A 25,525-nucleotide genomic window follows, 5' to 3' on the forward strand; every position below is an offset into this window, starting at 1 on the left:
TAGCAGTCTGTTTATCTGACTTTGTATTTATATGGGTTAAAATAGTAAAGGAAAAAAAACTTGAAAAAATATCAACTCAGATATTATTATGTAATAATCTAATAGAGTTCATACGGTGTGCTCCCAGTTAGGGAAATGAGAATATAAAGCATATGATTAATTTTAGTTGTTTTAATTAGGTACAGAAACCGTATTGATGATATTTGATTTCTTTTTAATTTTCATATTTTATTATAAACGTCCCTCATAAGCATTAACTATTAAATAAGTTTATTAAAGACATACCACGAACCTCATTTTGAAGTTAGAAATAGTTTGGAAAGACAGAGCCCCCTTTTCCACCGTAGCTACACGCCTTTGGAATCTGATTCATTCATTTATATATAACATCGTAAGAACAAAGTATGGGAAGTTCGTAATACTGTTTTGAAATTTACTTCGGGATAAATTCTTCCTTATTCGACAGAAAAAACGCAGTATGTTTTTTTCCTTCACGTTTCACTACCTTACATATATGTGACCACTTATTCCCTCTTTCCTCCTCCAGCAGGGATTCAAAAGCACCAGGCGTCTGTCTGAATGGTGTCGTAAATTATCGTAACCCAAAACAAACTCGATCATATGGACTTGCTTAGGAATCAGACGGATTGTTTTTGTATGACTTAGACCAAGCCCAAGAATTTTATTTGTTATGAAAACTGAGAAGGAAACAAAGGTGCTAGTTGTGTTGGAACGTAACTTCTCTTCTAGCATAAACAGAATTCATCAGTGTCTGGGTTACTTTCTTTCGTGGTAATTCGTTTCTTCTCCAAAATTATAGTTGACAATGTCTCTAAGCAAACCGAGTACAAGTGCGGAACTTTCTTTTTTAAAAAATAAATAAATAAATAAAGTCCTACGAAATCAGGCTCGAAGAATTATTTTTTGTTACTTTTTTTTTTTTAGCCCATGATAATAAATTTACAAGACTCAGATTCAGACAATGACGAAATATTAACTGACATAGAGGATAGTGAAAGTACTGTTGCAGACGAGTGTTTAGCATATCCACTGGAAAAGTTAATAGGTAAGTAATTTAATTGCTATATATACTTCTAGGATGCACAGTCAAAATTCTTGAGTTTGCTGGAATCGTATATTTACATTGCGAATAATGTTGCCAATGTATGTGTCATAATCTCAACTGGAGGAAGAGTGAGAAGGGAAAGGGGATTCCATGATCCGGCAACACCGCGCGGAATATCGCGCACCATTGGCTTGCCCGTGATGCTTTACATCTGAAACACACAGTAGATATTGAATCGCATCCTTACTTCAGTCTCGTCTGAGACAGGCTTAACAATACTCTCAGTAACTACCAACAGTTTCGTTGAAATATTTTCCTACAGAACGCGAAACAAACAAACAAAAAAAAGACAGAGAGAGAGAGAACTTTCGCGGAACGTAGGAGATAAAGCTTATACCAGGGGCGGATCCAGGACCGACTTCAGGGGAGCAGTGGGTTCTCATACTGCTACTTTTAAGGGCTCCAAACTTTGGGATGGTTTTATATATATATATATATATATATATATATATATATATATATATATATATATATATATATATATATATATATAAAATAAGAAAGTTTCTTCTTCTGGGGGGCGATCGCCCCAATCGCTCCCCCTGGATCCGCCCCTGGCTTATACAATATTAAATTTGACTGTCCCCTGTTGACGAAGATTAGAAGTATCTAAAGAAACGACCCTCAAATCATGTAGGTTCTATATGAATATTGTATGAAAGCAGTAATGCGAATTAAATGATCACTGAAATTATAATTCATGCGGATAACGCAATAGAATATGATGTTGCTTGAGAGCAACACTGCCCACTAAAGGGTTAATTTGCCAACTTGTTAAGAAATTGGTAACTTTGGGAAGGCTCCCCCTTACTTCTCCCTTAACGACGCCCCTGGTACCGACCACTAAGTAACTGAGTTTTTACTCACATTTAATATAAGCTTTTTACTATAAGCCGTGGGTTCAATTGACTTCAATACAATTTAAAAACATTGACTCTCGACATTGATTTATATCCGAGACATAAAAACACCTTCTGTACTGTTTATAGAACAGAGAAGAATAATATGGACTCTAGTCGGTATCTTATAGATTATAGCTGCAAAGAAGAAGAACAATATATATAAAATTCATAACACACATAACGACATAAATAACAAGGTCAGATTGAATTAAAAATTATTAACATTCATTGAATTTGAAGAATGAGCTACTACGATCATAAATAATTAACAAAATGTTCGAAGTTAAAAGGTAATAAGCTGAAATCTAATTTTAAGAACTTTAAGTCTGTTTTAATGGGGTTGGGATGTCGACTGCAAATATAACTATGCATTTCTAAAGTTTATCAGGACCAGCGAGGTCCTAATTTTTTTAATCTTAGCAGAGACTTCATGAGGTTCTAAATTTTTATATCCTAACATCTAAATTCTAGTTTTATGTAATGATTAATATTAGATAAACGCGGGAACTTCATTGTTGGTTTACTGTCCTACTGCTTTCTGCTTTCCAATCTTCTTGTTCATAGTGATACATTTTAACCATATGACATTTAGACGACACTTGAAGCAGTTTTATCTGAAAAGAAATAAGGGTTCCAAAGTTGGTCGGTTATACTTAAGGAGCCGCGCTTCCCATTTAGGAAAGGACGAGAAACGCCATACTTTTAGGAATTATTCATTAAGTATATAGCATGTTAAAAAGTAGGTAACAGAGTGATTTCTAATTAGTTAATGAGTGATTCGAAATAAAAGAAGATGTCTGTGTATTCCGCTCTCGTTGTAATGCGTGTTTCTGTAGTGCCCTTGTACTTAATGTATGAGTATGTGTGGGGGCAATTGAACGCATATCGCATGTTCAGTGCACGTGGATACTTCTTACTGTTGTACTAGCTACAAAATCTATTCTATTTGATGTACAAGTGGTAATACAACACATAAGAAACCCAGATCACGCTGTATTCTCACTCCATATTGGAGTGTGAATACAACATGATCTGGGTTTCTTATGTGTTGTATTACCACTTGTACATCAAATAGAATCAATTTTGTAGCTAGTGCAAAAGTAAGAAATATCCTCGTGCACCGGAGATGAGAAGTAGCTGATCTTAAGAATTACCTACTCTTTTAAAACGGTCCTAAAAATTGATCTTGAAGTTTTCGTAGCTGTTATTACGCTTTTTTCGAAAGCCAAGCAGACGACCAACTTCGAAATAAATTCCAGGAACAAAATATTAAAAGTTAATAAACAATAATTTACTATGTATAAAACAATGTATAAAAATAATGGAACAAGTAATGATAAGCATATGTTTCAGAAAAAAGTAAACAAATATATATATATATATATATATATATATATATATATATATATATAAGGTAAAAACGCCTGAATTCGACAGGTACCCGAATTCGACATACCTGTGCTTAAATGTTTTAAAATAAGCGTAAGGCTAGTTTTAGATGGAAGCATTTATCGTAGCAATTCTCGTAGCAAAAATCTTATCATCGATATCCTACCGTGTAAAGTAGCAAATGCTATAGCATTTCCCATGCCATAGCATATCCTATGGTATTTCTTGTCGATAGAACCTGCTCTATTTCGTAGCATTTTCCCCAGCATTTCTGCTGATTGCAGCGCCGTGGTGTGTTAAAAGGAAGCGAAAGATTTTTTGTCAAATATCCATGCTCTTTGTTTTGTGTGGGAAATTGAATTGTAGTAAAGAAAAATGAGTTGGAGTAGGAAAACTATTATTATGCTGATTAAAAAATATGAGGAACATCCTTGTTTGTACAAAGTTAAAAGCGTGCAGTTTCACTATACGGATCCATACAGAAATCCATTTAAAAAAAATCGTTTCATTTATTGTACCTTCAGCAATCATTTCTGAGGTGTGCTCTTGCATTCTCCGGTGCAGGTTCACTTTAACAGGTGGCAACGTGTAGTTTTACCATACGGATCCATAGTATAAGTAGTAGTAGTAGTATGAAGAGGAGTAAGTAGTAGTAGTAGGAGGAGGAGGAGTAGAAGTAGTAGTAGTAGTAAGAGTAACAGCAGTAGAAGTAGTAGTAGGAGGAGTAAGTAGTAGTAAGAGTAGAAGTAGAAGTACTTAGTATTAGTAACAGTAGCAGTAGGTGTAGTAATAGTAGTAGTAATAGGAATAGGAGTAAGAGTAGGAACGGGTAATAGTAGTAGTAGTAGTAGTAGCAGTAGGGAACGGGTTAGAAGCCCCGAAGGGGTTAATTGGGTTCTGTTCTCGATAGAAAATGGGGAAATTACAGACTTGCAAAATTTTATGGCAGCTTATTGAAGATTACGTGCATTTCAGGATCGACTTTAATTTCTATATTTCCACGTAAATACGCATTTCAGATTTAAGTGCACACCTTATTTTCATTACTTATACACTACTCTATTAAAATATTAGAAATTTATTCTGTAAATTTTAAAATCTATGGATCTATATAGTATAACTGCACCGTTAAAAGTCATTTGTATCATAATACGCATATGCGAAAAAGGGCTTTAGAAGAAATAGTGACTGAAATATCTGTTTTTAGTTTTTGAGCCATAATTGCGCTCTTCTTCAGTGATTTGTTTGCTACGTCACGACAAAATGCTTATCAAAATGCTACCGTGTAAAAGCACAAATATATTTTGATGCCATAGAATATTATATGAGATATTTGGCAGCATATCTGCTACGAGAAATGCTACGATAAATGCTTTCGTCTAAAACTAGCCTAAGATGTCATCCCTGCAATCGTGCATAGAAGTGGCAACATTATGGGAGTGTCTTTTCTCGTGTCAAAAGCACGGTTACAGTACATGATTCATATGTATGGAGAAAAGAAGTACATTGTTGTGTGTGTGACACACTCTTCGAGAAGAAACACATAATATTAAGGGAAACATAAGACTGCAAGTTATTTTCCTAAGATTTTTATTAAATTTAGGTTTGATTCAAGCAAATAGCAGTACTTTAATGTTGTAAAGGAGTTTCAATAACTGCGTTTTGTGTTCTTCTGTGAAGACAAAGGTTGTGATGTAACATGAACGGGGGGTTGTCGAAAACACAAGCCTTTATTCGTAACGTGTACCGGATTTCGACAAGGTTGTCGAATTCATGCTCAGTAGTGCAGATATAATTTTAACTGAATATCTAAACGTACAAGTATGTTCAAAGTCTTTCATACAGCTATTTGTTGCATAATTCTCCGATACTTGTAATCTCAGTTCGACATGGGATGTCGAAATCAGGTTCCAGCATGTCGAATTGAGGATCATCGAAGTAACTACTCAGTTCAGAAAATTTAAGTTGTGTTCTTTAGTCCATCTGATTATTTCTGCATAATAATAAAACAATATTTGAAGCTGTGAAGAGATTACTATTACTAATAATGACGACTTAATGTTTTACATGGATATAATTGAAGGTGTTGAATTCAGTTACCGCAACTGTCGACACCAGGTGAAGTGTGTCGAATTCGGGTTCCATTGGCGAGTTCCAGTTTCATAAAAATTTCTAACATTAACATTTGAGCCTTGAAGTGACTTTTAGTATTAGTAGGGACTGTATAGTTCAAGGAAAAAAATGGGCCAACACCGACCAATATTATGGCCACAATAGGCGATTAATTTTTTAAAAAGTCCTTAACCTGTCGTAATCCGATGCGTTTACCGAATATTTAAAGCTAGCTTCCAAGTAAAGTGATACATCCATAAGCTATATATTTCATGAAACAACTAGGTGTAGCAACGGGGGACGTACAAAATTAAGTATAAGATTATCTAACTACTAATTACACTATACTTACCTTGCTCACCTGTTACCATTCTGATATGGGAAGAGTAATAATAATACTTACCTGAAGTCATAACTTGGGAATGAAACAGTATATTTTTGGAAATTATCATCGAAACCATTCTGGTACTTGACAATGCAACCTAAAAAGAGAAAAATCAATTGTCAAATATATTGTTAAATATACAATGTATAAACTAGATATAATAAATATAATAATAATAACCATACTTATATTTCTTTTACGGAGTTCTGAGTAATTTTACGATATTTTGGTATTGTTTATTTAGTATTTAAGTCTCTGAAGTTTACAATATAAATTTTTGCTTTGTTGTAAGTCATTCCGCCGGGGCTCAGTATTCCGTCTCAAGAATCTCGACCGCGTTATTTGTTTGCGTGATTTTTCTTCACAAAGCTGTGAAACAGGTATGGTGACCTAAAGGAGAATTTCCTTGCGTTCCTTTTTATTTTCAACTTGGCAAGACGTGAGGTATTATGTAACTAATGTGATGTATGTTAGAAAATGTATTTCAACCACAGCCTTCTCTATGTTCCCTACATATATAGAAGGCTGTGAATTTCAACCATTATAGAAAGTGTGAAGTTCATCACGAAGGGCTGCAGACGTGGCGATTTGGACTGTCGCCATTGTGATGAACGTAAGGGCAACGCATACAGAAATGAGTGGCTGAGACAAACATAATGTTAAGTGTCACTTCTGTTCAAATTGAGTTATTCATCAAATCATATAAGAGTATCAGTGGCGTATTTAGGGGGGTGGCTTCCGGGCTTAAGCCCCCCCCCCCCCGAAATCTTACTTAGTGTAGTAAAGTAAATGAAATATCTTGAAGAATTTTCACATTTCCAGGCAAAGCCCCCCCGAAAGTTAGCAAAGCCCCTCCCGAAACAAAATCGTAAATACGCCACTGAAGAGTATGTAGGTAGTTTAATTTCGGAAATGTGACATACAGGCCGATCCGCTCAAATCTGTGAAGAGGGTCCTTGAATTTATACCTCCCTGTGTCAAAAATGTCACTCGTACGCACCTGTACGCGTAATGGTTTAATTTTCCATTTGCCATCATTCACAATTTATATACTTGTGTGATTTCATTCCAAAGTCCATAAGTTGTACATTATTTTAGGTATTTCCATTAAATTGACAATTTATTCATAAGATTAATATTCTTGCACCGAAATCTCCTACACAATTAAAGTTCAAAGATTGAAATAGAAGAAAAAGATAAGTAGGAATATTATACTGTGCTTATGAATGTTGCGGAGAAGGTGCTAAATCTGTAACTGGTAGGAATCAGCTGGGGAAGGGAATTTACAAGTATTTTGCCATGATTCCATGTGAGTAAAGTTAATTAAAAGAATGCTAGAAAACTAAATGTAAGCAAAACATTAGAGTTGCATAATAATGTGAGAAATCATGTTCATTATTAAAAATACTTTGCTTTTCTGGTTTATTTTACTTAATTTTGTTTTTCGGTTTTATTTTACTTGTAGGTAATTCATTCCGTACAGATTGACGAGACGTGTTAAGAAATTGAAGAGGTTTTGTGGTTACAATGTAATATTCAATAGATGAATAATAGGCTGGGGTAATAAACAAACAAGTGAAATCCTGAAACAAAGTACGGAGAGACCGAATAAGGAACGAAACTATTTTAACGAATTGGTGGAACATAAATTTATCTGCACTATAAAGTACACCTTCTAATAAAGGGAGAAGGTTCTAGAACGGAGGTTACCCATATAGATTAGTAGGTAGGTTGTTTCCTTTATGTACAAAAATTTAATATTTAATTCACATAATATTGCCGAGGAAGCATTAGCGAGTGAAGGCGGGTTGGAGCTCCGCAAGGTTGTTTTCTGTCATTATTACAGTTCAATGAGAAGGGGACCTGTGTTCTAGAACCTTGCCAATGAAGGGGAGTAACTGTAAATATTGTCTTTGGTGTTCGTGTCATATAGTAGGTCGAGACGAAAATATTACTTACTTTGGACCTACTCTCCGGTAACGGTACGTAATCCGTGTCTTTAACATAAAATTGGGACAATATTTAATAGAAGGGGTCCACCTTTTTTTCTAAAATACTGTTACAATTTCGGTAGTTTGTTCACATTAGGTTTGGTTAGTTTCGGCTAAGTTAGTTTGTTAGATTATGTTAGTGTAGGAGTCCAGCTTAATCTTCGAAAAGATGTTAGAATTGCGCTTATTTCTATTGATTTCTGAGGGAGCGAAACCCCTCAGGTCTCGTTTAGGTATGGGTCCTATGATTGTTTTGCACAAAGTATACTCTTAGCCAGGAATCACTCCTTTATTGCAAGACACAACAGGTTGAAGAAAATTGTGATTTCTGAAACATATCTAGTGCTTTAAAAATTAAACATTATGTTTACCATATTCAAAGAGTTCGGGTAAACTTTACAGTACATGCTCCATCTGCGCATCAATAAGTAGGACTGCTTTAAAAGGATATAGTAGAGTAGAGTGTAAAATAGTGATAGATAGGATACAGTACGGTCGGGTTAGCTTATAATTAGGGAGGTTTGGACCCTTTTTATTAAAATTAATCTTGTGTACTCTTTTGTGTTTGCGTAAGTATATTAGCTGGAGCGGACATTGTAAAGTTTATCCAAGAATTTTCTTAATTACATTTCATTTACTGTCAATATTATATCCAGTTCGGTTCTAACTTAACATTACCTGGCAATGTAATCACCGTACTAGTGGTTTTCTTTAGCATTTGTGGTGTGTCTGTCGCAATAAAATTCTTTAACACTTTGCTGATAAATCGAGTGCCTTAATACTGCGGTCCAGTTAGACGATGGGTGTCGTGGGTGCAAGGGGAAGCTAACCCCCTCTTCTATATAGACGGTAGCAATGATCATGGAGCTAAAAAGACGGAACAAACTCCACTCGCTAGCTTTTGCCCAACTGAACACAAACGAAAGCGGGCATAATTGTTGAATCATCCGTAGTTTTTGAGATCTAGCATTAAAAATATCCAAATATTTAAATTTTTCCGGGCTACGACTATCATCACGCACTGTCTTCACGTTTTTACCAAATCCTCACTTTTTTCTCCGTGTAATATCAGTCATGATTTTTTTTCAATAGTTCATTTACACACAAAATTACTTTTTTGGGCTAAGCAGCAATTTTTAGCACTTTGCCCTTCTGAGATAGCTGTGGATATTTCTGCAGATTCTTCGTATGCAATAATATTCAGCATAAAATTTATGAACCCCCCACTTTATGCCATTGCAACATGCAGCCCCTTTAAAAGTGTAATTTTCTGTAGTTTTGCTGGTGATTTCATGTATTGGTTTGCAATCATGTATATTTATTTAGAAGCAAGAGTATATATTCTCCGTGTACCTCAGTCTCTCCTCTAAAGATCCGTTTTTGTTTGGTGCTCGTTTGATTCGTACGTCGTGAGGAACTGTAGGTTTTCATACACGCTTGCAAATGCAATAATTGGCACTCCATCCACAACAAAGATGGCCGCCATTCAGAAACACTTGTACATACGACAACATGAATACTGTTATTGACCTTCTCATACACAAGGTTCATTACATTCCAGTTTCTATAATTTTTGGAGGTGATCGAGCAACCACTTCCACTATCTTTGCATCACTTAATATAGATTGACCCCATATGAAAATTGAATTTAAAGAATATCAAATAACGTATATAATAAGAATGTAAAATTATATAAAACAGCAATAATTTAATACGTGTAACAGCAGTGTTGGAGCCAGGAAAACATCATAAGGCTAATGAGTTGCCATGTTAAAGAAGAGAGACGCACACGCACACATAGATAGATATATAAACCAACACACTGACCATACGTCACCGGTTGAGACGTTTGCCACATGGCCGGACAGATTTTCGTGTACTCTTGCGATACCACGTTAAGTATTTTATTTCAGTACATAGAGGTGAACTGAATTGCAAGGAAGACAGATTACAAACAAGTGTCATTATTTTTCTTTATAGTCCTACAGGTATGAAATACTGATGAAATTAGTTAACAAGTAGAAGGAAATACTCAACTCACTGCTGCTACAATCCATGAAGGCTACGGCTAGTCAGATGTAGCAGTTAAAGTGGTGATTTGTGATCAGTGCATCAGTTCCCAGGTGTCATTATTTTTGACTTCCTGGACTTTTTGACTTCACTACTTCTTAATTCATGTATTTGGTCTAGGAATTAATTCGTGCGGTTGGTACGCACACATTGAAGCTGTAGTACAAACACAAAATACATAAATACCTTAAGAAAAATATTGTCCATCGCTAGCCACACCTTTCGCCCATCTGTCAGGCAATGTACGGATTCCGTGGCGAAAGAAGTCCTCATCCTTGGAAGCGATCCAGTCAGAGACCCATGTTTCGATATCTTCTGAAGAAGTAAACCGCTGTCCAATCAAATCGTTGTTCATGCAATCGAACAAGTAGTAGTCCGAAGGAGCAACGTCTGGTGAATACGGCGGGTGGGGTAAAACTTCCCATCCGACATTTTCTAAATAGGTTTTGACCGGTTTTGCGACATGTGGGCGAGCGTTATCATGTTGAACAATAAGTTTATCATGTCTGTTCTCCCATTCTGGTCGTGTTCTGGCCAAAGCTTGCTTCAAACGCATTAATTGTCGTCGATAACGTTCTCCATTCATAGTTTCACCCGGTTGCAGCAGCTCATAGTACACCACACCTTTCATATCCCACCATATGCACAGCATAACCTTTGCACAGTGAATATCTCGTTTTGGTTGTGATGGACCTGGTTCACCTGGTTTCACCCAGGCCTTTTTTCGTTTAGGGTTCTCGTAATGGATCCACTTCTCATCACCCGTAATAATTCGATGCAGAAACCCCTTTCTGCTCTGTCGTTGAAGCAGCAATTCACAAATGGTTTTTCGTCTTTCAACGTCTCTGTCTTTCAATTCATGTGGAACCCAATGTGACATCTTTTGAATCATTCCCATGGCTTTCAAGCGTTTGAAGACTGTTGTTTGATCAACGCCTAATGCTGCTGCAAGTTGTTCCTGCGTTTGACACGAATCCTGCTCGAGCAATGCTGTCAATTCTTCGTCTTGAAATTTTTTTGGCTGTCCAGCTCGCTCTTGGTCTGCCAAGCCGAAATCACCACTTCTAAACCGTGCAAACCACTTCTGACACGTTCGCTCAGCTAGAGCATGGTCACCATACACTTCCACCAAAATACGATGACTTTCAGTCGCACTTTTCTGCATGTTAAAGTAATGCAGCAGGACACCCCGCAAAAACACTTTATCAGGCACAAATTGCGCCATGTTCACTTAACTACAAACTGGTGTTGTTGACGCTTTAATCCACTGCCCTATACTACGAACGATACGCGATGACAGGGGTTTGCAACACATGTGTGGATACACGGAACTGTGGGACGCTCCGTTCGTTGCGCCATCTCTTGTCCACCCGCACGAATTAATTCCTAGACCAAATAGTTCCGCAATTGTCTCATGATGATGAAAAGATTGAAATGAAATCTTTCATTTTTACGATCCACGATTTGGAGGCTAAGGAAGGTGATGGTAATGAACGAAATGGTGGAATGACGGAAGTGGGAGGAAACGAGACAACACGAGAAAACGCACGCAATAGTGGTTATCCACCACAAGGCTCACTTGCACAAACTGAGATCAAACCAGGGCTCCACCCATTAGACGGGGAAGGTGTACCATTGAGCTACGGCGGCCCTTCATGAATATGAATCAACAATAGAAAATGTTAGTGGTCTAATTGGGCGTAGAACCAGGGACCATGCACTAAGAAGTCGCGGGCGTGTCAATTCAGCTAAGCAGGTCAATTTAAAAAAAAAGAAAAAAAAAACACTTGAGCAACCTGTTTCTTTTTTTGATGTTCTTACTCGCAGCCTCAACGGTACATTTTGAGTTTATGCTGACGAGAAAGGGACCGTTCCCTCCCAAAAGAGGAGAATTTAGTACATAACCAATTTCTTGGAAATCTACGTAGAGTTCAAGAAACGGGAAGTAGCGGTAAGTTTTTAACATGAGTGTACAATACTTGTGATGAATTATAAGAAAAGGGATATTATTAGGAATCACAAATAGAATATACTTCATATTAGCAGAACAAATTCTTGATATCACTATACTAAGAAGAGATAGGCTTAAGCGCGTCAGCGTCTTCCCTTCTATACTGGTCTACAGTGCGAATTTAAGCATATACTTTCAATAGTATGGTTGAACAAAATATACGAATTTTAGTAACAGTTCTCACATTTCTGTGTATCGCACAGGCAGATATGTCCATTGTTTAATTAAACGCAATATGAGTCCACTTTTTTCTTTCTTTCTACAAAGTTTTAACGCTATAGTCCGCCTACTACCGACTGAAAAGTCTTGGGAAAGTCAGGGAATTGAAGTTCGGATTTTTTCAGAACTGATTGTTTTAAACCTTTATTTTGCTACAGCAGGCATTTCTTATGTAAGAAAAAATTGCCTGAAAGAGACGGCTAATCGTGCAGCTGGAGCCAATACACATTGCTCTAACAGAATGGAGGAAAAATAGATCTTCTAAGAAGATCCGAGGGACGTAAGGATCTAGGTTCAACTTTTTGGACTTAGTCTCTGGAAGACAGTCCCACTTTTTTGTGTCCAGAAGTGTGCCTTTTCGATAATATGCTTTGATGTGTATAGATGTTTAGAAACACGTGATACTGGAAGATCGTAGTCTCTTGAGCATCTACTTTAATACTAGTTGTTATATTCCCTTTGGTTATATCATTTGTAGATTTTGACGAGTTGCTAAATAAATGCCTGCATTTCTCGATTGTCCACATAATTTTTACATCCAATGAAAGTATTGTAAAAATACTCTGCAAGGGCAGTAAGTAGAGTAATTAGCACACGGGATTTTGGGTTTTTCTATCATAACCTTTTATTAACAAAATTTAGTTATATACAAATAACAAATTACTATCTATGGTCTGAAGACTAAAACAATGTTTTTATATGGTTTTGTTGGTAAGTGGATATTTCCAAGAACCAGGCAGCCAAGAGAAGTATACGCCAGAGCCCCAGGCAAGCAGTGTGTGTGGTCAGTACCTACAGAGAAATAAGCAAGCTAAGAAAAAAAAAAAAAACTTCAGAGCTTTAGGCATGCTAAGAGGCTTAGTTAAGTCTTTCAGTTCTCCAGGCAAATTAAGAGGGAAGAGTAACCAGCAGAAACTGATCCTGTCAAAAGTCCTGTGGCGTCTTTTATACCTTCTTCGCGGGTTGTGACGGCGCTAGTGTTTCCTGTTGGTCACGTGTCCCATCGATGAGTTGATATCGTCGTTTACTGGTTTGTAGTAGTAGTAACAAAACTCGTGGCTTTGTTTCCAAATACGAGGCACGTGTAGGATATAACAGTATTTTCTAATTAAGTGATTCCATTTCAAATCGTCCAGGGTGGTCCACACGACTGTCTCAGATTCAGCTTATTTTTTAAAATAAGAAACTAAATACAAAATTATTACACCCATATTTTTTTCTTTCTGCTGAAAATTTTTTTTCTTAGATATACAGCAGCGTTTCCCAACCTTTTCCAACTTGCGGCACACTTATACATATTATTATTATTATTATTATTATTATTATTATTTGTAAATATAAAATACCGTGGTATTTTTTGTGATTACTGGTCTCCTCACAGAGAAGAAAGCTCGATCACTGTTTTTCCCCGTGGTAAATCATTATGTTTATTTTTCATTCTAATTTAAAAATAGAAAACAATTGCAATGAAATATAGGACTAAGGTTTTTAAAAATTCATTTTCTTTTTTGAAAACTGTATCCAACCTTTCACCAAGAAGGAAGATCACTAAATAACGAACGAACAAACAAATCTCGAGTACTTTTAAGACACAAATGTAGGTAATTTGTATGCATGTTTGCTTTGCCGAAAGGGCTGAATGATATTTTAAAATTTCAAGTTACGAAATAGTCTGCAACAATAAAGAAGTAATAATGGTCCTGACAAAGATAACAAATACTTTTTTACAGCATAAAAATGTACAGAAAGGTAACAAATTATGAAACTTACAATTTATCAACATGGTTAATACACGTTACAACTTTTAAAATAATATATGAAGGTTAGAATTGTTCAATAATATTAGTAATGTAACAACTTTTCAATAATATGTATTGAAAGTTACAAATTTACAAAAAATAAGTAAAACAAGTTGGTTCACGAAGCAAAATTAATGTGCAACTATCCGTCAATTGCGGACGAATAGTTGATAAACACACCCTCATATCGTGTCCCGGAGTTAACAGTTGTGACCTCTTCTTACGCTTGATTGTGTTCATTGCAGAAAATCCTGCTTCACTTAAGCAGGATGTTGAAAAGAGAATGAGAACTTTTCACAGCCTTTGTAGTATTCTTCCCGGAGAGAAATCCAGATGATGCCTTTGTCTTGCTGTGAGTGCTGGAAGTCCAAACCTCAGTCGTTCCTCATATCAACCAATTCACTTTTTTCCTAGACATTTAATTCTGCTGACTGTAGGACAGAATGCGTAAAGAGGTTCCTCACAGTAATGTATCTATATATATAAAAGAGAACGTACAAATCCTTTGTTCCCTCATCACGCTAATACGGCTGAACCAATTTCTTTCATTTTTGGGGGGTTATTAGGATTTGGACCCTAGATTGTTTTTATCATATCACTTTAATTTTTAATTACCAGTGTCTTGAGATAATTGACCATTCAAGTGTCCATAACGTACAAATCCTTTGTTAGTTCATCATAGGTAAAAATAAACGTATTTATATGCAACCCGCATGACCGTGTCACTCGGCGGGTTAACATAAATGACAGGCGATATAATGTTAACATTTACTGCAAGCATATTTCACGGGTATTAAACACATGAAATATGGAGTTGTGCATTTAAATTTTCATTTCAACCCAGCGAAGCGGGTAATATATGCTAGTGTACAATAATATATTACAATTAATTTTTTCCATAGTAATGTGAAATTCAAATTCATATTTATTCTTATGTTTTCCAATTTGGTTGACAGAATTAATTTTATTTCGATTTCCTCGCGACACACTGGTTGGGAAACGCTGATATACAGCCTTTCCAAAATGGCCGCCCTCCTCTCGGATTGCTCGAAAAATTGAAAAACATGTCAAATTAAAAATGTTATTGTAGAGAAACGAGTGTACTTAGTAACATAATTGCAATAGCAGGAAGAGTATAAAGTTCTACGTTTCGGTGGAGGGCCAAAATTCGTCTATTGGTCCAATAGGAATCGCGCAATTCACTCGCAAGTTGCCAACTTTGGTGAAATTTGTGCTAACTTCAAACATTTTTTTTCTGTCCTCACGAGCAATATCAACCATCTGCTTCTAGCATCGAAATCTACTCCATAAGGTCTCTTGAAAATGTAAAGGACTTACGTTTTTTATTATTACATCCCACGTTATAGCATCATGAAAAGCTGAAAATTTCATTAAGACGCCATGTTTGGACGCCATTTTCTTAAAAAACTCATCTTTTAAAAATCTGAATTTTTTTACATGTATTGGAGAAGTACCCAAGTATTTAACATCCGTTAACCGTTCATGCGGCTGCAGCCCCTAACATTCGCAATTAATTATTGAAATTTCGATTTTTGTACTTGCAATGTAAATATTTCCTATCTTCACTTAGGTCCTATAACCAAGGCGATTTGAAAGGGAGTATGAAAATTTTGAGAGATGAACCCTGACATCAAATCCAGTAGAAAAGTTCTTATAAACATGAGTCGAATTCCGCTTCGTTTTCGAGTTACAGGGTTTCCAACTCGGGACCCAAAATCGGTTCGGACAATAGAAAATAAAATATAAATTTCGCGTTAAATCAGAACTATGTGCTAAAGTTATGATAAAGTTCAGAAAGTTGATTTGTATCAATACGATAACTTTTACGTGCCTTGCAATTTGGTTGGCAGTGTTGCCAACTTGGTAGAACTTTTATTTTTTTCCAAATGACACTACGTGATTTATATTTGGTATTTTTTAATGATTGCAAAACATCACATGAAGCACAATTTTCCCACATCACCACAGTTTTCGAAAACTTACATGTATTTCATTAAAAGGTTTTAGCTCGTGCGTTATTGATAGTATGTGTGATTCGGTGTCGTGAACATCGTCCTAGTGTCCTCTGGAACCATGAAAATTATTTACACTGGTAGCATGACATTGTAGTGCACTAGTTAAGTGTTTGTGTGAATAACAATGGGGAAGTCCTATTACAGTAAGGACCGTATTAAATGTGTTGATTATGCTAAAAGCTGTAAGAGGATTGTGCACAGAAAGAATTCTAGACAACAAATTTATCTTTCGGGAAAATATATGGATTGCGTACAGCGTGTGAGCCCAAACGTACTATTAGGGGAGGATGATTATTTGTGTCCTGTACACAAGGCGATTTGAAAGGCAGTATGAAAAATTTTGAGAGGTGAATCCTTCATCGTAGTCTAGGTTTCACCTATAACGGCCGTTTTAATGGGGACATTCATGTTTAGCATGTTAACTGTCTGGTTAATGGTTTCCAAATCTACATACAGAGAAACAAATTTTTTATCTTGCTGGTGCATAATTTCATAGTTACATCTTCTTTCGTGGTCACCAATATCTCACACACATTCACGTTGTTCACGGTAAATATTCAAAGCACCCTTTACACAAATAATCATCCTTTCCTAATACTACGTTTTGGCAGACGCGCTGTACGCAATACATATATTTTACCGCAAGATAAAATGTTTGTCAAGAATTCTTTCTGTACACAATTATCTTATGTCTTTTAGAATCATCAACATATTTAATACGGTCCTTACTGTAATAGAACTTCCCCATTGTTATTCACACAAACACTGTAACTAGTGCACTACAATGTCATATTACCAGTGAAAACAATTTTCATGGTCCCAGAGAACACTAGGACGATGTTCACGACACCGAATCTCGTAATAAACTGTTTCGTGGTTGCAGCAGAACTTCTTGAGCATGTTCGAACTTGATGCGTGGAGTTATGAGAGGTTTTGCATTAATAAAAAATATTTTTCTTCTTTTTATTATTATTATTATTATTATTATTATTATTATTATTATTATTATTATTATTATTATTATTATTATTACTACAACTTACACAGACGTAGTTTTTATTCGACATTTTGGTTTTACTAATGATGGCAAACATCAAGTGAAATTCACACTTAATGTTGCAAACTATCAATAACGCACGAGATAAAACCTTTTAATGAAATACATGTAAGTTTTCGAAAACTGTGGTGATGTGGGAAAATTGTGCTTCATGTGATGTTTTGCAATCATTAAAGAATACCAAATATAAACCACGTAGTGTCATTTGGAAAAAAATAAAAGTTCTACCAAGTTGGCAACACTGCCAACCAAATTGCAAGGCACGTAAAAGTTATCGTATTGATACAAATCAACTTTCTGAACTTTATCATAACTTTAGCACATAGTTCTGATTTAACGCGAAATTTATATTTTATTTTCTATTGTCCGAACCGATTTTGAGTCCCGAGTTGGAAACCCTGTAACTCGAAAACGAAGCGGAATTCGACTCATGTTTATAAGAACTTTTCTACTGGATTTGATGTCAGGATTCATCTCTCAAAATTTTCATACTCCCTTTCAAATCGCCTTGTGTATAGGACCTAAGTGAAGATAGGAAATATTTACATTGCAAGTACAAAAATCGAAATTTCAATAATTAATTGCGAGTGTTATGGGCTGCAGCCGCATGAACGGTTAACGGATATTAAATACTTAGGTACTTCTCCAATACATGTAAAAAATTCAGATTTTTAAAAGGTGGGGTTTTTGAGAAAATGGCGTCTTAATGAAATTTTCAGCTTTTCATGATGCTATAACGTGGGATGTAATAATAAAAAACGTAAGTCCTTTACATTTTCAAGAGACCTTATGGAGTAGATTTCGATGCTAGAAGCAGATGGTTGATATTGCTCATGAGGACAGAAAAAAAATGTTTGAAGTTAGCACAAATTTATCAAAGTTGGCAACATTGCGAGTGAATTGCGCGATTCCTATTGGACCAATAGACGAATTTTGGCCCTCCAACGAAACATACAACTTTATACTCTTCCTGCTATTGCGATTATGTTACTAAGTACACTCGTTTCTCTACAATGAACCTTTTAATTTGACATGTTTTTCAGTTTTTCGAGCAATCCGAAAGGAGGGCAGCCATTTTGGAAGGCTGTATATTGATGGAAATTTTTTTTCAGCAAAAAGAAAAAATATGGGTTTAATAATATTGCATGTAGATCCCATATATATATACTGTATATATATATATATATATATATATAGATAGATAGATAGATAGATAGATAGATAGATAGATATAGATAAATGAAATCTGAGACTATGATAGGGACCAATTGTGGTTTACCTGGACGATTTGAAATGGAATTGGTCAATCTCGTACGTAGAAGATTTTAGGGCTGCTTTAAAATCCTGGTTTTTTGTACAACTTCCTGAAGTTGTGTGATAATTTTGGCCATAATGGAAAGAAAGTTTGCTTTACAGAACTATCTTTATCCATATTGTAACCTTTACTCGTCGTGGTCTTACTTTTGAGGGTGGCTGTACTTCCGCCCGTACAAGCGAGCGACGTCAAAAACGCCATCGTGAAGCGTGAGTCATTGCTGGATAAGCTGAAAAAGTGCAAAATTGTCAGTTGTTAGCGTTCAAAGGAGAATGGGGAGAGTATGAAAATCGTGTGGCCGTGATAGCTTTGCACAAGGTAGGCAAATCACCAGGGGAGATTTTCAAAACCCTCCAGAAGCTGCAAATTAGTAAATAAAAAAAAGTTTATCGCACTAACCAGCGCTTTGTGAGACTGGAACTGTGAAAGATCGCCCGCGACAAGGGAGACCACATACATTACGAACATCGGAACTTGTGAAACCATTGGCGTTTCAGTCGTGCGTTTTCAGCTCTTCAGACGTTCAACCTGACCCTGTATTTCCATCTCTCGTAACTCGTAGTGGACTATGTTTGTCGATGCAGGCTGTGGTATGTGATGCTTGGTGGCATCTGTCACTGAGGGTTTTATTTCCGACATTATTCCTCTTCCCTGATGTGGTTTTCGTGAGCTTTATAGGCCTTGATCACCTTGGACACACCCAACACACTTGCCACTGTCATCACGCTGGAACCACGTGACCGAGCACCAATAATGTGTCCTCTTTGGAAATCAGAAATCACCCATTTTTCACTATCATCATCTGCTCAGTTCACTGCACACTGGCGTTCTACTGCTTTTTACGTTATACAGAGTTTGTCCTAGACCCACCTACCATAAATCGGCTTCCGCCTGACCATTTCCAACCTATCCAACTCCAGATGTTTCCATTAAATTGTTTATATATATATACTGCCGTCAGCTTTGTTTTAAACTCTAGGGATGTACGGCTTGTTTCTAGTTACACACATGTAAGTGCAATAACTAAGGATTTTCACTCTTCACGTAGGGCCGCGGTGGCCCAGTGGTAGAACGTTCATCTCTAGTGCGTGGGGTCCCTGGTTCGATCCTCGCTCAAGCAAGGACGAACACCGTGGGTTTTATCGAGGTTCTCCCACTTTCTTCATTCCATCGTTTCATTCATTTCTCATCATCACCGTCTCCTTTAGCCTAACCGGCGTAATAGTGGGACGTGAAACTTAAAGATTTCCTTTAATTTCCCTCTTCACTTGCTACTAGTCATAGCTGTAAGGAAGTTGATCAAATTCTTTATAAGCAGTAGTATTGACAGCCATCAGTTAAAGAACTAAGTGAAAATCATGTATGTCATGCACTTAGGAGATAACGTCGAAAAGTAACTAAAAATAAAATTGGCTAGTTGAACCTCCATCGCGCTTATAGTGCTAAAAGAGTATTCAAGTATGAAAAAGTGTTAATCGGCAGTACCTGAACGCGTAGTTATAGCTCTTGTGGAACGGAGTTGCCTCGTGGTTAACTGGCTCTACAATTTTGTTGCAGATTACTGAAAATATATGTGGTACCGATTCCGCATTAAGCTGTATATCTACATCTAATGTTGCATCGGTTGCTTAAAAAAAAAAATAATAAAAATACGGTATGCTTACAAGCCTATTAAGCCGTAAAGTGCAGGTGGTGGAAAAATTTGTTCTTCTGTAATCAAAATATCAGAAATGTTACTTTTGCTACATAGCATTGCAATATATATATATATTAAGGATACTAACTCGGTTTCTGTATACAGATAAAAGTAGAATGGGACAGTTTATAGAGGTCGTTGAAATTCGAGGAGGAGGAAGTTGAAAATGCTATCCCCAAGTTATTTATTTATATTATGATGTCTACTGTGATGAATACTTCCAGTGGTTCATTTCTTAAGAATGTCAATGCAATCAAAAGAAAAGAGAATTCTGATCGAAGATCTTGTAATGCTGATGTAAAGTGTATTTGCACTTTACGTGAAGTGGTGCATTAAACGTTTATCAGCGTATTACTGATAACTATAAATTTATATTGTCATCCAATTTACATAACTACAATGTCACGTATAATCGAACATAGAATGGATATATACATTGCATTACCTTTAAAAGACTAATAATATATTGCTTTTCTTACAGTCATTCGGTCGAAAAAGTGTAACACGCTTTTTCAGGCCAGCCACCCTGAATGAGGTTTTCCTGGGTTTTCCTCATTCACACCAGGCAAATGCCGGGGTGGTACCCAACTTATAGGTCCCAGGCCGCCTCCTTCCCTCCTCAATCCTTTCTTCCTTCCCTTTCCCCGGATTGTGTGCTCGCCGAGGGACGTCATCCCTCAAATCGTGACGGGCTAAATGGCCTTAGATGCCGAAAGCCCAGAAATCTAAATCCTAAATCCTATTGCTTTTCTTACAGTAAAGGCAGTTGTAATGCAAAACTCTGCAATTACGGCACCGTTATTAAGAGGAGGAGCTATATCACTTCTGAATTTAAGGAGTGCTGCTTCTGTGCCACAGACTCAAACTAAAGGTAGGCCATAATAAAATTTTAAAATTACATTTAAGAAAATAAAAAGCAATTTTATGATCTTATAAAGCTTCATGTGAGTCAAAATTTTATAGTTGAATAATGTGTGTTCACAATATTCAATGCTCTCATAGATATAAGTAATTAATTTCTCTCTCTCTCTCTATTTATGAAACTAAGTTGTTTTTATTTATGTACTTGGTTACTTATTCATGACATCAGTGCTTTCAATAAAGTTAATGAAAATTGAAACATTGAAAACCATCATTAATATAGATTTTATATTTGCTGTTGTAGAGGTGGTAAAGAGGAAGCCTTATTCTCCTTTTCAAGATACAAGCAATTGGGCAGAATATGCTTTAGCAAGACTGGATGATTTACTGAATTGGGGAAGAAAGGTGAGTTAAATAGTTCGTATTCTAGTTTATACTGTTACATCGCAAATGGATATATGTTTCTTTGTGAATTTGTAATAATTCATATCAATACATACAGTAATAACTTGTTTTGTTTATGTGTAAATAATGCTGGTGTAAACACAACGGAAAATCTTAGTGTATTTATAAGGAAATACAATAAACTCTAACCTTTAAAACTTGTAGCAAAAGATAAAACTCTTTCAAAAACTTGTAATAAAACATGAAATTCCTTTCAAAATGTAAAAGTGCAATGAAAAGTGACGTTAAATTTCAATTTCATTTAACATATAAAGCTAAGAGGTGGGCGAAGATGCAGTCTTGTCCTAAATGTGATGAAGTATTCACATAATACATTCAAAGTGTCACACATGGATAAATTTCTTATTGCGCTTTCTCTGCTAATTTGAGGATACCGAATCCATGAAACTACGAGGCTTGTCAGGAAAGTAAATATAAACGAAAATAAGATGTACAAAAAATGTGTTGAACGCAAAGAAAGAGTACACTGGTACGAAAGCTATTTCTCCACATAACTGCCACCTAATAAACTCTGGCCTGTAAAACTCGTAGTAAAAGATAAAATTGCCCAAACATTTGTTCAATAGAATAGAATAGAATTATTTTATGTCGTTCAGCTTTACAAGTAATAGATAATAGTATGGTAGTAGATAATAGTACTAATAGTCCAATTAGTATGTATATAATTAGGATTAATAATCACTAATAATAATAATCAATAATAATGTACACAATTAAGTGATGGCTAGTAGTGCAGTGACTAAATATAGTAAACTTCGTAATAATAATAGTTGAAATAACACGATGAAAATTACAACACAGTTTCTGTACATTTAATGAGCTCTCCAATGGAATAAAATGAATTTGAAATTATCCAATTATACAGCTTCTTTTTATGTCTTTAACGGCAACCACTGTGTAGAGGTTGTTAGCTGATTAAACAAGTTCGGCCTTACAATTAAATAACGTTCTTACTTTGGCCCATCTACTAAAGGTCACATAATTTTTTTTACATCGTCTAGTATATACGTATGTACACCTTGTCTCAAAAAGGTTGAGCGCATTCTTTATTGGTGTTTTGAGGCAAAAATTTTCTAAGTCCAGCTTTGGGTATCTTCGGGAAAAAGTAAGCCAGGTTCGAACCTCCAAGCCAGCCTTTGCAATCGGGAAAAAGTTTGCAGATGTGTTTTTCTTCTTTTAAATATAATAAGACTTGTTACCAAGTGTTTAAAAAAGCAACATTGATTGAAATACTTAATGATACAATATTTCGAAACCTTTTATTAATATGAGCACATGCTTGTTTGTCATTTAGCTCTCTATACGTAATGGAACATTTAAATACGTTAAAGAATCTTTCCATATGTAAAAGAATGCTCAAAGTTAAGAAATAGAACATAATTATCGCCTGAGTACTAAAATAAAAGTCAAAGTAGAACAGAAACAGCGTTTGTAATGGATATGAATGTCATAATTATCTTGAGATCCGTTATACATCGCTAGAAGCTTAGTTCTAGAAGTCCTTGTGTTAGCTCATTGGTAAGCTGTCGGATTTCAAATCATAAGGTTGTGAGTTCGATTTTCATCTGGGTCAGTACTTTTTTAAAGAAATATATTTTCCGCAATGCATGAAAAATTATATAATTAAAATACATAAGTTGTTTATATATAAAACATAATAATTGCAGAACATAGTAATTATTATGTTTAAAATATAACATCTGAGATAATTTTCACAGTAGGTCGATATTATATATGAGAATGTTAAATACAAGTTAGGAAAATCGTTTAATAGCAATAAATAAGTTATGTAGTGTATTTATTTGCAGCTATTTTTCATACAGATTTAACTTCTCAATATTCTCATTACAATATGTTATTTATATTCGTGAAATACAGTATATTCCTACGGATATAGAAAGTGTATAAACAGAGTATCCAAAGTCGTATCCTGCTTCAGGACACATAACTTTTCCCGATCCCCTTAACGTCACGGGAAGAAACACAAATTCTCTTTAGAACGGAATGTCGTTACTTAGAGTCTCATTCGAATACGTTGAATATGCTTTTGTGTATTCATCTCTCTCTCTCTCTCTCTCTCTTTCTTTCTTTCGCTTTGTTTATGTGTGTGTGTGTGTTGCGGAATATCCCAAGTTGAATACAACATTTGCAAAGTATATGAGCATCATTGTCATCGAATACCAGAAATTGAAAGTCGTGTTTCTTCAGGTTGGGTTTGCGTGTTCATGTTAGCTCACTGGTAGAGTACGGACTTGCCACTAAAGAGGTCTTGAATTCAAAGCCTACAGCTAATTATCATTCTTTTGTTAGTAGGATTGCACAGAAATCGGATACAAGGAGTGGTTTACTTCTAGAAATATTTTCAGAAGCGTTTAGGTAGCCCTGAAAAGGGCTGTTTTCGGGAGTTAAGGCGGGTACATTAATATTGTGTCCAAGACCCTTCTGAATTTATTACACGCTCCTTTCTTCTGGGCATGGAATCTATTACATGGGTGACAAATCTATCTCCTTCCCCTACCTCCAGCCATGCTTCGGAAACAAGATGCCACAGGTCATCCTGAGTTCTTGGTGGATCTGCCTCAGGCCAACTTTCCCTTAGAGTACGCTTCACTTCTGCCCACATATTTTCCATGAGATTGAGGTCTGCTCCACGAGGCGGCCAGTCGATTAAATCAATCTCAGGGTGCCCTGCGAACCATTCCTGAACCACACGGGAAGTATGTATTTGGCGACTGGTATTGCTGGAACTAAATTACACCATCAGGCTGAAATACTCGTACAGATGGCACCATGATACTACTGATAATGTCTAAGTACTGAGCATTGTCCAGATGTTCTTCAATTCTATGAAGCTGTCCTGCTCCGCGACTGGAAATCCAACCCCAACATAAAATAGATACATGGCCACTGCGATTGCAAGCAGCCACATATCCATGGTCATATCGGGTGCCTCTCGGACGATACACAAAACGGCGTCCCTCCTTTGATATTGTGAATATGTATTCATCTGAGAAAACTACGTTTTCCCAATTGAGACCCACATTCGCCTGTGTAAACGCGAGACGGTAAATTTTGTGGTCGTCTGAGAGTTTTTCCTTCACGGCAGCAACACTGCCACGTAACCCAGCATGACGAAGCCTTCGCAGAGCTGTATGCTTACTACCAGGAAAGAGAGAAGCTTCCCTTAGCTGTCTAGACGTCCTTAGTGGGTCTAACCGGGCTTCGTTTGCTAATCTCGCATCTTGGGCTTCGGTTGACATATGCGGACGACCAGGAGATCGTAAATTACCAGTCTGACCTGTAGCACCATATTTCCGTATCCATCGCCTTCCTGTAGAGGCCGGGACACCTACTCGCCTGCTAGCTGCAGTTGCAGAATAACCTTCCAACTCCTATAAAGTAATTACTGCTGTACGTCTATCCATAGTTACCAATGTTCTGAGCTGTGAGAAGGAAGCAATAGGTAAAAGCTAGTACCTGACGTGTGATTGGTTACTTGCACGACACGCCTATTGTGGGGAACAGCGTTGCCAGATCTAGCATAATGATGCTAGATCTAGCATAATTTGCATGTCTCTAGCATCTAGCATCTTGCTTTTAGCATCCTGCCCAAATCTAGCACAATTTCAGCAAGTTATCAAAAAGCCGTAAAACCTGGAGATGAGAAAGAAGTTGGTCGTGGGAAGAAAAAGAACGGCAGAAATATATCCTCTTCTATTGATTCATACACTCGATAAACCATACAGGCAGTCTTATTTTCCGAAGTAAGTTCGGAACGGCTTTGGGCTTTTTTGTGGCTCCACCCAGGGTTTTCTAATCCTTTAACTCCGAGGCATGGGCGGAGCTATGGGGGCCATTCTCCCCCCAACTTTTTGACAACTTCACCATCTTTATTTCTGACTTCATGATCATATTTATTCCTGAAATGACAGCTCCGAGACCGACCAAAAATCTCCCCCCCCCCCCTCAGCAGACGATTCCCAACTCCGCTTATGCTGCGAAATAATTTTCTTTCAAAATATGTAAACAAAAACTTTGCATTCATTTATACGATATATACGCCATTGAGTCTGACAACGACTGCAGTAATT

General features: G+C 36.3%; 1 protein-coding gene across 2 annotated transcripts in view; it reads left to right on the forward strand.

Annotated features, from left to right (window-relative positions):
* The first annotated feature begins 7,094 nt into the window (after nucleotides 1-7,094).
* The window catches only part of LOC145678471 (NADH-quinone oxidoreductase subunit B 2-like), a 63,568-nt gene continuing 45,137 nt past the window's right edge, over nucleotides 7,095-25,525 (forward strand). The window contains exons 1-3 of one of the 2 annotated variants that reach the window (XM_081748647.1): nucleotides 7,095-7,223; nucleotides 20,866-20,979; nucleotides 21,274-21,374. In XM_081748647.1, coding sequence (XP_081604773.1) covers nucleotides 7,214-7,223; nucleotides 20,866-20,979; nucleotides 21,274-21,374 — 225 coding nt within the window. In that variant the 5' untranslated portion in view covers nucleotides 7,095-7,213. The other variant, XM_081748648.1, reaches the window with a different exon arrangement.

The sequence above is a fragment of the Thermobia domestica genome, chromosome 2 (assembly GCF_964235325.1).
Source record: "Thermobia domestica chromosome 2, izTheDome1.hap1.1, whole genome shotgun sequence".
Taxonomy (NCBI): Eukaryota; Metazoa; Arthropoda; class Insecta; order Zygentoma; family Lepismatidae; genus Thermobia; species Thermobia domestica.